General features: G+C 49.8%; 3 protein-coding genes across 3 annotated transcripts in view; 2 read left to right on the top strand and 1 right to left on the bottom strand.

Annotated features, from left to right (window-relative positions):
- The window catches only part of LOC144162780 (protein KRI1 homolog), a 34,606-nt gene extending 33,310 nt beyond the window's left edge, over window positions 1–1,296 (top strand). The window contains 1 exon segment of the mRNA XM_077693437.1: window positions 672–1,296. Within this exon segment, the coding sequence (XP_077549563.1) occupies window positions 672–1,197 (526 nt within the window). The 3' untranslated portion in view covers window positions 1,198–1,296.
- Window positions 1,297–1,437: 141 nt separating this feature from the next.
- LOC144162779 (uncharacterized) lies at window positions 1,438–6,569 on the top strand. Its single transcript, XM_077693436.1, has 3 exons — window positions 1,438–4,550; window positions 4,706–4,866; window positions 6,382–6,569. Exons 1-3 carry the CDS (start codon window positions 4,360–4,362, stop codon window positions 6,441–6,443), a joined length of 414 nt encoding a protein of 137 aa, XP_077549562.1. The 5' UTR covers window positions 1,438–4,359; the 3' UTR covers window positions 6,444–6,569.
- A 2,602-nt stretch (window positions 6,570–9,171) lies between these two features.
- On the bottom strand, window positions 9,172–10,916 carry LOC144161662 (uncharacterized). Its single transcript, XM_077692290.1, has 7 exons — window positions 10,902–10,916; window positions 10,596–10,655; window positions 10,405–10,495; window positions 9,737–9,843; window positions 9,575–9,620; window positions 9,381–9,517; window positions 9,172–9,320 (listed from the first exon to the last, which is right to left on the bottom strand). Exons 1-7 carry the CDS (start codon window positions 10,914–10,916, stop codon window positions 9,210–9,212), a joined length of 567 nt encoding a protein of 188 aa, XP_077548416.1. The 3' UTR covers window positions 9,172–9,209.
- Between the last annotated feature and the right edge of the window lie 4,713 nt (window positions 10,917–15,629).

The following is a 15,629-nucleotide window of genomic DNA, read 5'->3' as shown; positions in this document are numbered from 1 at the left end:
TGAAACTGGTCACCTCGAGAGGCTTTATAGGTATGGCACAAATTCTCAGTGAAGCTCTCAAAGCATCCTGTAGCTTACCTGAACGACGCACCTGTTCCACCAGTGGCATGACATTACCTTTTATCTGTTGTACAGCTATAATCTTCGATGGCACTTCATTGGCTATGTTTGCTTTAAAGCGAAAGTTTTCTTAGCGGGACCAGTGGCGTTCTTCCAAAAAACTACTGCATTTCTCAAAAATTTCTAGAATATCTCTGGACGCAAGCGAGAAACGGGGCTTCCATTGTGTCAAAGCGGTTACTTGAAAATTGTGAAAAAGGAACGGTTCAAGATTAGATAATACACTCATCGATCGTTAAGGAGGAGTACAATAGTATGCCTTTAGTATACTATTTAGGAGTACAATAGTATGCCTTAATAGTACACCATATGTCGGTATACATTTAGATCGTTCGTAGATGGGTTTACTTAGTGAGAAAAAATCGATTGATTCGTTCTTGGTTAGAGATTTCGATCTTTGAAAGTTTTATGATTGATGGGACGTAGTTTCGCCGAAGGTTGGACCCACTTTTAGCGAAGGTTTTGACACAGTTTCGATGCGAGACAGCTTTCGCGCTTCTCTAAACTGTTTTTAGGAAGGGGTGGTAAAGTTTTTCTCTCCTCTTTTTCAGCTCTGAGAACAAGGAAGAAGTTGCGGAACCTGAAAGTCAGCCGAAAAAACGAAGACGGAAGAAAAAGAAGGCCGGGGAAGGGGTCAGCGACACTGGAGAAGTGGAGCGCACAACAACAACAGTTCCCGAAACCTCGCCAAGAGTAGAATCCTTCAACTCGCCCAACTTTGGCAGCAATGCAGGCGGGCAAAAGCAAAAGGGGAAGAGGCCTGCCGACATGGAGACAATCTCTCGTGAGCCCGACGTTGAGCCCGTCAAGAAGTTCAAGTCAAGCCCCAAAGACGACGGCGCAAGACAAGGTGCAAAGGCGAATGGACAAACAACGGCTGGCCCCGAAACGTTGGCAAGCAAAAAGAAGAAGAAGAAGAAGAAGAAGCCGAAGGGCGGACAGGGAGCCGGCTTTGCCCAGCAGAAAAACCAAGTCCCAGCTCTGAAGGTTTCTGACAACAGACTCAAGGCTTACGGTCTCAACCCCAAGAAGCTGAAGCGACAGATGATATACGGGAAGAGAAAAGACGATTCGTAATACAGCAGGGACGCCTGAGAGATTGTCTCCTTTTTTTAACAGAAAGACAATTGAAAGGATTTGATTTTAGTGTTCGCAATAAAAGCTGTAAATAATTTCTTTGATGCCTGTGTTTATTCTGCAGTAGTAGCACAAGTTTTTCAACCTTTATTGCTTTCAAGGTAGCTAGCTAGCTCATACTGAAAAGCCATATGCGTTGTCGCAGCATCAAGCAGACAAGCATCGAACTTGCCAGAAAACTTTGACGTGAAATGCAATGCTGATATTGTTGCACTTACCTAAGCATTCTTTTTGAACCTAGGAAAAGAAACATTCAGCCCTTGGCATCTGTGCCAAGCCTATTTCTGTTGTGCGCTGCGGAAAACTAGTAGTGCACCTGGAAAGTTGGTGACACCCTTCCTTTAATTTTGAGTTGTCACTGTCATTCTGTGGTTACGCATCAAGGAACAGTTTCCTGCTATTGCACATAATTTTCGTGCAATTCTGGTCTACTCACTGTTGGCGGGTTCTACCTGCACCTTTTTAAGGCGGAATCCTTATAGTTGCTTGGTCGACTGTCAACATCCTTGAGCAAACAATCATATAAAAAGGTTCCTTTGGAAGAACAACAAGCACACAAGGCATTTCATGCAGCTCGACAGTAAGCTCAACAGTAGCATAACGGCATAAGCTCGACAGTAGCAGGAGGTGGTGGCTGCCCATGCCAGTATCCTGCAGATAAAGGGAGCAGGAGATCGGAGCTAAACTAGCGAACATGCAAGTGCAAGGCGGAAAGCAGAGGAAAGTACAACAGGAGCATGCAGAAGAAAGCAGAGTTGCAGCAAATGAGGAAATGCACTGCATCAGCGGAAGTCTGTCGACGGCAGCAACTAATTGATGTCGTTAGTATCCTCCACCTTGCTCCTTCTATCTTGGAACCAGTGGCCTAAGGCCATAACCATGTTTATGAGAAGAATGCACACTTCAGAAGGAGGCTGGAAGAGATTCAATGTTAAAGGGGTTTCTAAATGTGTTTTGAGCTCACTAAATGAACTAGTGCAATCGTTAGGTTGGGTGTTCGACGTCGTCTGTGCCAAGTATATCATTTTTGCATGCAATGGAAAGCTCACTTTCATTGTGAAGTGTGAGTAAAACCTCTTTCAGGGCCCCTTTAAAAGGGCCCTGTATGAGGTTTTGCCGATACATGGGTGTTTGCTTTTTAAAATATGGAAGTATGCGATTGCGTGCTGCAGGAAGCGCTAATTAACCAATGGCGCCGATGCGACCCGTCGGCGCTGAGTAGACGACGTTTCTCTTCACCGGAAGTGAGAGAAAAGGGCGTGCAATTTCAAGATTTCCGCTTCGTGATGCGCATGGGAGAATCGATAATGTGCATGTGGGAAGATGGCAGAGGCCAAAAAAAGCGGAGGAAAGGGTGGGAACGCAGCAACAAACTTAATTAAGTGTGAGCTTTCCACTGTGCACGCAAACACGTTATCTTGCACAGATGACGTTGACCACCCGTCCTAACGACTGCGCTAGTTCATTTAGTGTGCTCAAAACGCCTTTCCCGACCCCTGTAATAATGTAATGCGGAGTGTCAAAGCGGCCCAGTACACGGCGCAAGAAATTCTCGATGTTATGCTGACACATCAACGCCTCATGCCTCCCTCTGCCACTCGGGTTTTCAACTTCAAACCGTTTTGGAAATTACACAAGAAACCCTGTGAATTGTTTAAGATTTGCATTACGTTCGGCATGCTTAGGCATTGTAATAATTGTCTATGTTTACCTTTCTTTGTCAAAAGTGTCGCACAACTTGTCGCACAAAATGGGGCAGCCTGTGGCGATATTTGTGTACCCTGCTCAGTTACATAATCATTCGCCTTGTGTCATCCTGTGCGTCACCCCGCCAATTCTGAGGAGGCATTCCGAACATCGTGCTCAACAGAATGAATTAACGTGGTTTGTAATTGCAGATTTTCCATCACTTTTCGCCTTGTTTTCAACACGTACACAAAAGCGTCGCTAGCAGCCACTGACTGCAAAGGCACTGAAGAGAATAGGGAAGTTTACCTTCACGAACGACTACAGACAGCAAGCTGTGGTAATTAAGCGTGGCTTGCATTGGGCTGTCGACTTTAGACAAGAGAGAGAGTTCGGGCCGCGCACCAGTGAGCGAGTACGGTAATTTCACGACGCCTGACGTTGCCGAGCTTCACAAGTATGGCTCGCATATGACGACGCCCGTCTTAGAGTTCACGTAGAGTTCATAGGGCAAAGGATTCACATACGTGGAAATTGAAGGTGAAATGCAATAATAATGCAACTACTTCAGAACACCAAGAGGGAGCTCAGTACAGCAGACTCGACATTTGGGCTGTACTGAAATGTCGACCAGCTTCTCATGTTCGCTCAGAGCTCTGATAGAAGCTACGAGATGGGCTGCGTTAGAGACTCAAAACAGAAACGGAAATCACAACTGGCATGGCTTGACAAATACTGATGGCTGAATTATTCCGCTTTGCGTGAGGGGTAATCCTGCCATGTTCATGTAATTGTCGCCATTAACAGCGCTGTTCTTGTGCTTATATCTGTGTGTTTGTTGGTATTTGCTGAAATTATTGCTAGCGATATAACGCTTCTTGTATGCATGATTCATAGTCTGTAGTTTTTTTTTTAACAAAACACCTGCGCTACACATATATTTGTAGTGTAGGTGTTATCTTAAAAAGAAAACGAGAGGCTAAAGTAACGTAAATTATGTTATAACGTAAGTGCATAAATTCGATGCAGACTGCACAGAATGAGCTACATTGGCCTTGCACTGGAAGCTGCTGTACGGGCGTAGAATGCTTATATGCCAAACATTTTCTTTTGCATTTGGGACAAGAACAACTAAATGAAAAAATCTCATTCTTGCTACAGAACTGTGACCTTCCCAGAGAAAATAGTAGTTGGTACCACAGTTTTATGGCTAAATTCCTAGCTGGAACTAGCTGGTACCAGTTGGGACCAGCAAGGACCAGCTGGGCCCAAATGGGAATTTAACCAACACCACCTGGGACCAGTTACATTTTCTCTTGGGTTACCTTCGGAGTCGAGGTATGGCGATGGTCCCGGGGACGTGGGTTGGTCACAATCGGGTACACCGTGGTCCACCTGAAGTCGCTCTATATATACATGTCGCAGGGCCGCCTGGAGGGCTTGGAGCTGGGCGTGCCTGCTGCCTGTTTCGGGCAAAGGTTCTGCACCTGCGGAGCCCCGTGTGCGGACGTGTCGGATCGCGAGCACCGCGAGGGCTTTTCACTGCTCGGCCCAGAAGGTAGTGCTGGTAGCCCGTACATGCCTGGTAATGGAGATGGCTCATTGGTGTGAGTGCCCCCTGCCCTTGCCAGCAGCTGGTTCACTCCCTGTGAGATGCACGCGTTGTGGACCAGATGGGCTGGTTCATAGCCATTTGCGGCACTGTTGCGGCAATGGCAAAGCTTACGTAAAACACGTCTCTGTGGTTACCGTGCACACACAGGCTCTCCATCGTGGGCGTCAGACTTGGACTGCGATATGCGAAGGCCCTGCACGCGAGGCTGGGTGCTTGGTCGCCGCATCAACAGCCTCCTGGGATGCTGCAGAGGCGCCTGCCAGCTGGCCCCCTCTCTGCCTTCTCGACGTTGTCCAGGAGGCGCATAGGTACGATGCTCCTTTGGTGCGCTCCAGTTCCAACGTAGTGAGGCTCACCAACCCCGTATTCGGAAAGCCAACTTACCGAATGACATAAGAAATTCTTTCATAAGGGCCGTAAAAAGTAGCATGAGAGAAAGCCAGCGTGCATTTCAAAAGTCATCCATATGAGAATTCAGTGGCCTTGTCGAAGTGGAGCAGTGAGGTTCAGTTAATGCAGGAGGAACGAACCTTAGGGGGTTGTGGATAGACAAGCAAGTTGGCTAAGGCGGTGGTCTTCGAGGGGCTGGGGGATCGTGTTAACGGTGCCAGTTGAGAGTAAGCGTATTGTAGAGGGGTTGGCTGGAAGGCGAAGTGTTGCTCTGTATACCCTGCGCTGTAAAGCTTGATTGATTGTATCGCTTAACGCGCCGACGCAACGCAGGCGACGAGGCGCGTTTTTTAGGTGCGGAGCACCTTAGGACCTCACAATGTCCGTCCGCGTCCGTGCGCATAACATTAAAAATCGCGAAAAATCACACAGGCACCGGCAGGATTCGGGCCTGTGTTTGGTAGACCAGACAGAGGTAGTGTCAGTCGTCTTACCCATTGGGCTACGACCGTGAGTTAGTACCCGAGAGCCAAATGGCTTACTCCCTCGCCTGTAAGGGTGCGGAGTACCTTAGGACCTCCCAATGTCCGTCCGCGTCAATCCGTGCGCACACCACCATTAAGCGAAAATCTGTGCGGAAACTATCTAAAAGGGTACAAGAGCACTCCAAAACACTCAAAAACAGGCACTAACATAATCTAGCAACGAGAAAACGCGCAAAAGCACCGGTGTAGTCAGGTTGTGATCAAGTTGTAATACACCTGCAGTGACTGCATCGAACTACGCTAAATGGCGCTACGTGGAAACACGAGATGGCGCCGCGGTGCACCGCGTATGTAAGCGGGTTCTGAAAATCGCATGCCCTCTTCCCGCCATGGGCGGAAACGAACGACGCGTCACGCTGCTGCTAACGTCTACGAAGACAACGAGCTTCCCCGAATACGAAACCGCGGCAAGCGGAGGCAAAGTGTCTAAAATCGAATGACGGTCGGGGCGCAAATCGGATTTCACACGGGGTGCAACTTGGATGTCACGGTCCCCGTACTCCGCACCCTCGCTATTATCCACGGAGTTGAGATGCTGCCATGTTTTTTAACGTGCGCCTAACGTGCGCCGAAATCTCGTACACACGGGTGTTTTTGCTTTTCGCCTCCATCAAAAAAGCGGCCGCCTCGGCCGGGAATCGAAGCCGCGACCTCGTAGAAGCATGACTGAAAGTCTATAAAACTAGTTTCATGTAATCTGTGGTGCCTAAGGATGCTTATCGGCCTACTATGGCCTTATCGGCCTACTATGGCCTTATCGGCCTACTATCGGCCTTCCCTACTATGGAGCTGTAATAAACCGGGTCGCCAGCCCGCAGCTGCTTCCGTTCCTGACTGCTGCATATGTGCAACTTTGGCTTTTTCTTCTTGTTCTTCTTTGTTTTTCAGATGTTGCATTCACTTATCTTCAGCGCGCTGGCCTTGTTCGACAAGTCAGGACACCTCTTTGAAGTTCCAAACCCGAAGCGCGTCCAAGCCTGCCCGTGTTCTGTACAAGCTAGCAATCCTTCACGCCGCCAAAACATGACGTTGTAGCATCTCGCCGTGTCGCTCATACTCCTTGCTTAAATTGCGAAAATAAAACAGTTTTCTAAATATTTGCTGCCTCTATTTGCTGCCTCCTGAGCTCGCTGGCTACGCCAGCTTGAGCACAGTGGCGTGCATGTACAGAATTGAAAAGAAAAAATTAAAAATATGAATATAAAAGGGAATTTGGATGGAAAACTACGTTTTAGAACAAACCCTCACTCACTAAGATCTCTGAATACGAATAAATAAGATCACCTGAAAACTCACGTCGAAGAGAAAACTTACACACGTGATGTGAACGTTTCCCTCGAAAGGTCTAACATTACGCTGCACGCAAGGGAGCAAATTCTGACTTTCCTATGCCAACCTCTCCAATAAACATATTTCTCTCTCTCTTTCTCTCTCGGGTGCAAGGACTGACACCCTTCTGCGGGGCTTATACTTCCACAGTTCCAGTAAAACGTTTAACTAAAGAACGCTTGAAAAGACCGCCTTTATCAGCAAAAGATTTGCCCGATAACATGAAAGTTCGCACCCTTCGGAAGTTCTCACCCTTCATGTGGAACTAAACGCATGAGTAATTTGCCTGGTCAAGCTAAGGCTGAAAGCTTCAGAACTAGCGCTACTAGCCACGGGTGTACTAATGGGGACGAAATACGTACGTCTCAACTCAGCCCGCATGCAGTCTTTGCCTCAACGGGCGCTTTCTAACCCTTCCGACGGCGCCGAAAAGGGCAAGGAAAGCGCCAAGAGGCACGATTTGCGTCGCCGTTATCAAGAAAATCTTTTGCTGATAAGGGGGGCCTTTTCAGCGAAACTTTTTTCCCTCAAAGGGTGTATATATAGCCCTGCGAAAGAGAGTCAGCACGTACACCCTCAAGGGATTCAAAGGGAGTCAAAGTTTACACCTTTTCGCGCAGCCTAATGTTACACCATGGTTACACCTTCGAGTGAAAAGTTTTGCTAAAGAATGCTTGAAAATACCCCCCTTATCAGCAAAAGATTTTCCTGATAACGGCGACGCAAATCGTGCCTCTTGGCGCTTTCCTTGCCCTTTTCGGCGCCGTCGGAAGGGTTAGAAAGCGCCCGTTGAGGCAAAGACTGCATGCGGGCTGAGTTGAGACGTACGTATTTCGTCCCCATTAGTACACCCGTGGCTAGTAGCGCTAGTTCTGAAGCTTTCAGCCTTAGCTTGACCAGGCAAATTACTCATGTGTTTAGTTCCACACGCATTAGGGAACATTATTAGAGCCATTTAATGGCGGAGTCTGTCCGTGAGAGGGCGTTTCTCTGCGCCAATGACGTGTGGAGGTTAGATGGCGGTATACAGGGCCGGCAGATTTCGTCGTCTTGTCAGAGATTGAGCCCCGTGCATAAGCCGTAAGCCTGATTCAGTGCCTTTTGAGCAATTTTTTTTCACTTTTGTTCCTTTCTCTTTCATTTCTTTTACTTGGTCTGTTATAGAATGCTGTTTCTTTACTTATTTCAGTACATGTATTTCTATCGTCGAATAGGACTCCTCTGGTTTGAAGAGAAAATATGGCCCTGTGTGAATATTATTTGTTTGCCGCTGTGCTTTCGGTGCCTCTGATTAGTGCTGAACGCTTTGGTGAGTGGAGCAAGGGAGGACAACAATCGTGAATCATTTTATGCATTTTTATTCACCACGAAGGAAATGTATTCCCTGCCAGGGCATACTTGTTTTCGAGATGAAGGAGCCCGCTGGCCAAGCAAGTAGGCGGGAGACATAACCAAACGTCTTTTGACTCTTGGCAGCGTCAACAGACACTGACGCCGCCATCACTACGAACACCGGAACGCGCGCACACTGTTTATTTCCGGTGAGTTTGAAGCAACGGCGTCCATCTGGGGGGGGGGACTCAGTCGGGGTTCCCCACAGGCTCACATCCTTCGCACAGGTAATGCACCACTCTGGCAGGGCTGCTAGGCTCCTCTGTGACGATCTGCTTGGGGCTTAGCGTCACTGAGACGCTTTGCGACAGTTTTTCGCATTGCCACCATGCATAATCTAGCCCTTCACTGCACGTTTACGTACAACACTTGTCGATACTGAATCGCTAATCTTTGAGCAGTTACATCTGATAACACTCTGGTATGGCACGCCATGGTTTATCTGGACACAAATTGGTGCAGTTAGAGCCACTGAGAAAACTAAACAGTACGCCGAGTATCACACTCAACTCTACGAGTGACGACAACAACAGTCAGACTTCTGTCCGCATGCTACTTTCCCGGCGGCTACGCCGAACTCCCCTGTACAAGTTGCACACAACAGTCCGTTTACCTTTTTCGCCGTCCGGGGCCAAATCCTGGGAGGACACGTTGCCTAGAATGAACACTTTCACGCCAGCCAGAGGACAAAGTACCCGAGTAAGAACTTCGCTTCATGAACGGTGCGACCTTCACACGAGGTCAATGGCTGTCCCTAACCGCACTCCTAGCGAATCTTTTTTGGAATTATGCTCACTAGGAGTGCGAACTTGTTCGCTCTTTTTTTTTCTCCCAACTTTAATGAGCGCCATTATGACAACTAGGATTTGCTTTACTGTTCGAAACGAGGTACAAGAGACCGACACAGTACTTGATGTCGCTCGAGCCGACAGAGCCAGCGAGCCGCATCGACTGTGTACAAACGACAAAGGCAGTACTCCGGTTTCGAACAGGGTTTAATTCCAAGACAGGCGCAGCGACGGACAGCTCGACTCGAACGGCATCCGTGAAGGCTCGACGGCACCGTCCTCCAAGGTGGTAACCAGGACGCATAGATAGGAGGCGGTCTGCACCAAGAGGCAAATCACGTTAAAAATGTTACGTTTAGGGACATCACCATTCCTTACCGATTGCAAACAGGGCTTAATGATTTCAAAACAGGCGCGCGCAGCCATGTACAGCTCGACTCGAACGGAATTCTGGACGTCTCGATGACGGTCCCGTCCTGCTCGGCGGTGGCCGGTACGTATAGGCAGGAGGCGGTTTAGAACAAAAGGCAAAACACGTTAGAAATGTAATTTAGAAGGTAATCACGGCTTACCGAATGCGGGGACCATGATTACGCCTGGCAGGAACAGGAAGGGACGCTGAAAGGCAAAGTAACAGACGAACAGCGACAGAACCACTTTTTATTACCAGAAAACACCTCTGTACAAAACACGCGTCGTCGAGCTCAGTAGATAGGACAGATGGAGACGTGTACCTGCCTAGCCAGAAGAGTAGTGCATGTTTGCGGGAAGGAGCAAGTGCAATAAGACACGACGCAAGGGTCAGGGAAAGGGGAGGGCGGAGGCGGTGCCGGACGCGAACCTGAAAAGGAACCAAGGACACCAATTCCATCACTCGCCTTTGCCACGACCCCAATTTGGAGCCGCGGACCGCAGAGCTGCGTTACGTGCTTCAGTGATGATCGTTGAATGTGGCGACTGTATTCCGAACGCCGCGCGAACCGAGGACGTGCGAGCGGAAGGCATTATCAAAGTGCATATACCTCGGCTACCGCGGCGTTCGGAAAGGAATTACCGACTTTCACCACAACCTAACGGGGCTTCCGAGCTGAGTCCGACACTAGAGGCAGTGGCGAAGGGCTCCAACACCGCCACTGCGCCGCTGTCCCGAAAGCTACAGCCTAACGCGCACCGCAAAGCTTTGGCGACAGTCGGAATCCCTGCGTCGCGACGGCCCAGGAAACGTCCGGCTCCGAGGCTAATGTGCGCTCGGTTAGGAAAATTCAAATACGCAAACGTTCAGCGTCGCGAAAAAAATGATACAAAAGCCGGTTTCGTGGGCACGCCGCACGTCGCACCGGGCCTTCAGCCACGGAACTCACCACTTGGAAGAGTCGTCGGTGTAGACTGTGAAGCAGCATACCGTGAATGAAGTCCGTGAGGCCCTCGTGGGTATTCGCTTGTCCGAGCGAGCCGGTTTGGAGCGGGGATGGCACAGGCACAACGAAAAATGACTGAAGGAAACGAAAACGACAACACTTATGGCATTAAAACACCTCTTAGCGCGAACCAAACTTCCCCAATATACAGTATACCGCGTGGAAAAAAACTCACCTGTCCATCGCCGCCGCCACCGCGCCGCCAGCTACTCTGCGCCCGATGCGCAACAGGCAGCTAGGCAAGATGGCGTACCCCTTGTTCTAAAACGCGCACGCGCTTATCCTGGCATTACAGAGCGCTGCTATCGGTCGGCTACCGCCTACCCTTCCACTCTTTCACATCGATATCGTCTTCCAGAACATTCTGCCAGTTGTAAAACAAAACGAAAAAGTTATCGCATCAAGTCGCAGCAGCGCGGCCACATGAGCATGCATGACAAGGCATTTTATGCTGCGTCACGGAGCGAGATAACCTTCTTGCTTGGTGGTTCTTCATGTCGGCTAGGGGCTTCGGCTGGCGCGATTGCACGGTCCTATCGATCATGCGGCCGTTACCGGCCGTCTTCCACGGCTTTTGAAACCGAATAACAAACGCCACGTCTTGAAGAAACAGTCGACTGCGCGGGAACACAAATGCTACTGCGTACGAGTCTTTGATTGATTGATTGATTGATTGATTGATTGATTGATTGATTGATTGATTGATTGATTGATTGATTGATTGATTGATTGAAAGGTTCAACGCGCCGACAAAATGAAGGCGATGAGGCGCGCCGTATAGTGGAGGGCTCCGGATTGATTTTGACCACCTGGGGATCTTTAACATGCGCCGAAATCTCGTATATACACGGGCGGTTTGGCTCTTCGTATCCACTAGAAAAGCGACCGCCGCGGCCGGGACTCGAACCCGCGTCCCCGTTCTCAGCAGCACAACGCCTTAGCCATTGAGCCATCGCGGCGGGTGCGTACGAGTCGTGGCTGTAAGAAAACTAGTGCTCTTTCCACTCTGTGAAGAAAAATGACCTGCGAAGCTGGACGCAGTCCACGGTGTGCATGAAAGGAAACACGTTTGTTCGTAAATAGCGATTGAGCATACTTACAATTAGCTGAACGAAACTTGGAAGGACCCAAGGTTCAGTCTCGCGGACAAGCTAGGAGCTGACTCCCGCTTCGTAGGCATCTCACTGTTCGTGTAACACACCAACCCAATCCGCTCGATCACTGAGAGGACCCCAGACAAGTCGCATTGGGCCGTGTGACGTCCGCGTTTAAACCTCCCGCCAGCACAACGGAGGCGCCATCAGTAAGAACCGCGTGCACGCACCCCTCCCCCCAAGCCGTGCACGCCGGCAACCGGTTATGTGCGCGGGCTTAGAAGTGAAAGAAACCTGAACAAGTAATACTGCCCCACGTCGGCGTTTTAAGTGGGCAAGTTGCCCTTCATCCGGGAGGTATTCACAGCTACTCGACGAGCTGGAACTAGAGAGCGCAGTGCGGCGGTAGCGGCTTTCTATACATGTCGAAGTTGCGCAAAACAAACAAGGTCAAAGAAGAAGCGACAAGAAAGTGCGCTTGTCCTTTCGTTTCTTATTTGCCCTCGTTTGTTTTTGCGCAACGTTGTCATCGATCGCCTCCAACTAGGCCGGCTCGCGGTATGGCTTCCTATTCACCTATTCGCGCTTCTGTTCGGGCCGACGCCATTCCCACTCTTCCTCGAAGCGAACGAAATGCGCCCATCCTATAGCGAGTTAAAGCTGGAAGGTCTCTAGCTTTATTCTAGCGGACAAACATGGAACCGTCGGTTTCCCGCCCCCGTCGTAGGCATCTTATACCCCTGTCACACGGCAAATCTAATGTCATTGAAACTGAATGAAATTAGCTGTAAATGACATTCGGCTCGGCCGTGCGGGTCTACACGTCTACACGGCGGAACAAATGTCATTTGATTGTGATAGCGGTGGCGATTAGCGAGCTCGCAAAACGGAAAATTACATTTCAAGCGCATATAAAATGTTTTCACACGTAATATTTAAACAAAAACGTAACAAAGGAATATTTTTTAAAATAAAAACAAGAAAACCACCGATTTAGGTGACATCAGTAGACAGCACAAGCTGAGACAAGTCTGCAAAAAATCCGGATTAGGGTAGCGCGCGCACTGGGGACGAGATTTTCTTTTTTGTTAGTACTTGCTGGTCTTACTTTATAAGAACAACAATACAAAAAAGAAAATATAAGTTTACTGACAGTTTTTAGGTACAGTATTCTTTGGTTTATTACTGAATTTTCCTGTCTAGGGACGCGCTACTGCTGTCGAGGCTACTCATTCGGCCGCCAACTGAGGTGTAACTGAGGTCCGGGACCTCAGTTAGCCGGTAAATGTCATTCGCCTTGAATGTCATTCGGTATTCTCGTGTAGCGCCGGATTAATGACATTTAGGGCGAATGACATTTGCTGTAAATGTCATTAGATCTAACCCAGACCCAAACCGATTACGAAAGACAACAGGCAGGACACATTGAGCCATGAAAATTGCCCATCTAAATGTCGAACCAGCACAACGGGCATTATCGGAAAAGGCATGCAGGCCAACTGTGCCCCCCCCCCCTCCCCCCCCCCTCCCCCCCGCAACTCGCGCGCATATAAACCGGCAACCAGTGATCTGCGCACACGTATGCAACCGGAGAAAATGCCGCTCGGAAAGCCTTTCCAGTTGAAGAATTATGGGCTCACGCCGGCGTCTCAACCGGGCACATTCTCGGCGAGGTGGAATTTGAGGCGGCCACGGTGGCGGCGGCTTCACCGCAATCACCTACCTGATAACGGTGCTACCGCCGTTGTCAGCCAATAGAGAGAGAAAGTGTTTATTAAAATGAAAATATTTACAAGGCGAAGTTTTGCCTCTCGACAGAGGGCACAGGTCTCGCCGGGGAAAAAAGTGGTTTGAAAAAAAAAAAAAAACAGTGAAAGGGCAATGAAAAATGAAATGTGATAACAGGCTATAAAAGGCTATGCACAGACTATATACATACACACTCAGGTTACATACAGACTATTTACATTCACACGCACTCTCACATACACACCCACGCACACGAGAGAGTTAACAGGGGGTGGATAGCCGGTGGGGTCTGGCTTCTGGGCGGGTGTTGAGGCCTGACTCGTCGAGGTACGAGAGGAGCAGCCTGAAGGCCTCTCGGTGCAGCCTGAAGGGTCCCCGAGGACGCAGGATGTCCTCTGCAGTACTTGACGGTAGCCCCAGCCGCCGGTACTCAGACGCCAGTTTGTTCCGGGCACCAGCGTACGCAGGGCAGGAGCAGAGGATGTGATCTAATGTCTCGGGGTCGGGGCAGTGGGCACAGGTGGGTGTGGCCTTGCGACCCTGCCTGTGGAGGCGTGGTGCTGTGTTGTAGCAGCCGGTGCGGAGCCGGAGGAGGGACCGCTCTATTCGGGATATCCCTCTGGTGGGAAGGAGCCGCGGGGCTTCACCGGTGGCCACTCGTTTGCAGGGGTCAATAGGTGACCGGTAAAAATCGCAAAGGCTCATGGGTGCATTGTTTTCTCCCGCGGAGAGCCGCCACTTCCGGTTCGGGAGCTCTCCCGGCCTCCCGTAGGCAGTCGGCTTTCACGCGCGTGTGTGCTTGTTGTTTATCTGTTTCCACTGGGGGAAAAAAACGCTCATGCATCGGGAATTCCAATAACAACGATTGACCACACTAGGGGTTTATCTGACAGGTAAGCACCCTGCGACAAAAAATTCCCCCGCATTTCCCCGAGGGGGAGAATGTGAAAGTGCGAATGCACGGTTGTCGGCCCGCTTGCGGCGCTTGCGCTCGGCCCCCGCAGCCCACCGCCTCGCCGCCTTCTCTTCCATCTCTTCCATCGGGTTTGTAGTATCACGTGTACACCACGCAGTTATCAAGCCGCTATAACGCCGCTGAGTCGCCAACGCACGCCGCTGACGACGTAGTTTGAATGCGTTAAAGATATAAGGCGCGTCAACACTGATATCACCGTCGCGTCCGTGGCTTGATCGGTAGAGTGTCGCGCTGCGGCCGCAAAGTCCGCGGATCGAAACCTGGCGCCGGATGCTGTTTCTTTATAGAGGAGCACTGCGGACGCCGACGCCGCCGCCGGCGGTGGATGGTTTGGGGTCGCTTATAAAGTGTATCACACTTAATAAACAACACGCTGCGTACACGCGCCTGACAGCCGCCGGCGCACGCAGGCGTACGGGAGGCGTACGGGAGGGCAGGAGAGATCTCGAACCGGAAGTGGCGGTAGCAGACGACGTACCCATGAGCCTTTGCGCTTTATCTGAAAGAGGCACCGGTGGTGGCGAGGGGAATAGCAGTTGTGGTAGAGTGCACGGTCGGCGGTGGCGAGGAGGAGCCCCGTAGCGGTGCGAGTAAATCGACCTCACTGGTGTGAAAGCTGGGGGTGCTAGATATATACTGTTGCTGAATGTGTCCAACGTTGGCCCACATTTGGCAACATTGTCACCACGTTGTGTAACGTTGCCTCACGTTACACAACATTGGCAACACGGCAGAAACGTTGCGGCAACAATTTGTGTTACTAGGGGAAATATACTAAGCATAACGCACACTTTAGTATTAAAGGTAGCTTCCCCGCAAGAAGACCCTGAGTGCGGGAGTGCACCCTTTACAGGAGGCTTGCTTCGTTGTACTGGCGTCGTTTCCGTGACGGATATGACGTTAGTGAAATCTTGGTGTACCCAAGAATGAAACGCTTTCGTGTTAATATTACTTTGTCTTCCCTGAAACACTCTGTATATGCAAGAGGTGCAGCACCTGTAATTGTGGTGGTCCATGGATCATGACATCAGTGCGACCCTCAGGCAGTGGTTCCGAGAACTTCGTCGAATGTCTTACAACAACTGCGTTTCGTCACCTGAGTTTTGTCAGCGGGTGCCATTTTACCAGACTTCCTACTAAGTGTTGATGCACTCATTCAGTGAAATGGCTCCGTATGACAAAATTCGTGTGATGAAATGCGTTTGTTGAGGGATGTTCACAACGTGTTCGAAACCAATCCATTGGTGTCACATTGATCATTGCAGTAGCTTTCACACATGCTTCCTTCCTGGACTGAAGTGGAATGTTGTTTCCTTTATCCGGCCTTTGCAATATTGTCGCGTAGCCAAAGACGACGCAGTTGTCTTGAAGGAAAGACAAGTCTATTGGA

Source organism: Haemaphysalis longicornis, unplaced genomic scaffold, assembly GCF_048455015.1.
Source record: "Haemaphysalis longicornis isolate Haplotype H1 unplaced genomic scaffold, Haemaphysalis longicornis Haplotype H1 scaffold_12, whole genome shotgun sequence".
NCBI lineage: Eukaryota > Metazoa > Arthropoda > Arachnida > Ixodida > Ixodidae > Haemaphysalis > Haemaphysalis longicornis.
This window is presented reverse-complemented; position numbering and strand designations above follow the sequence as displayed.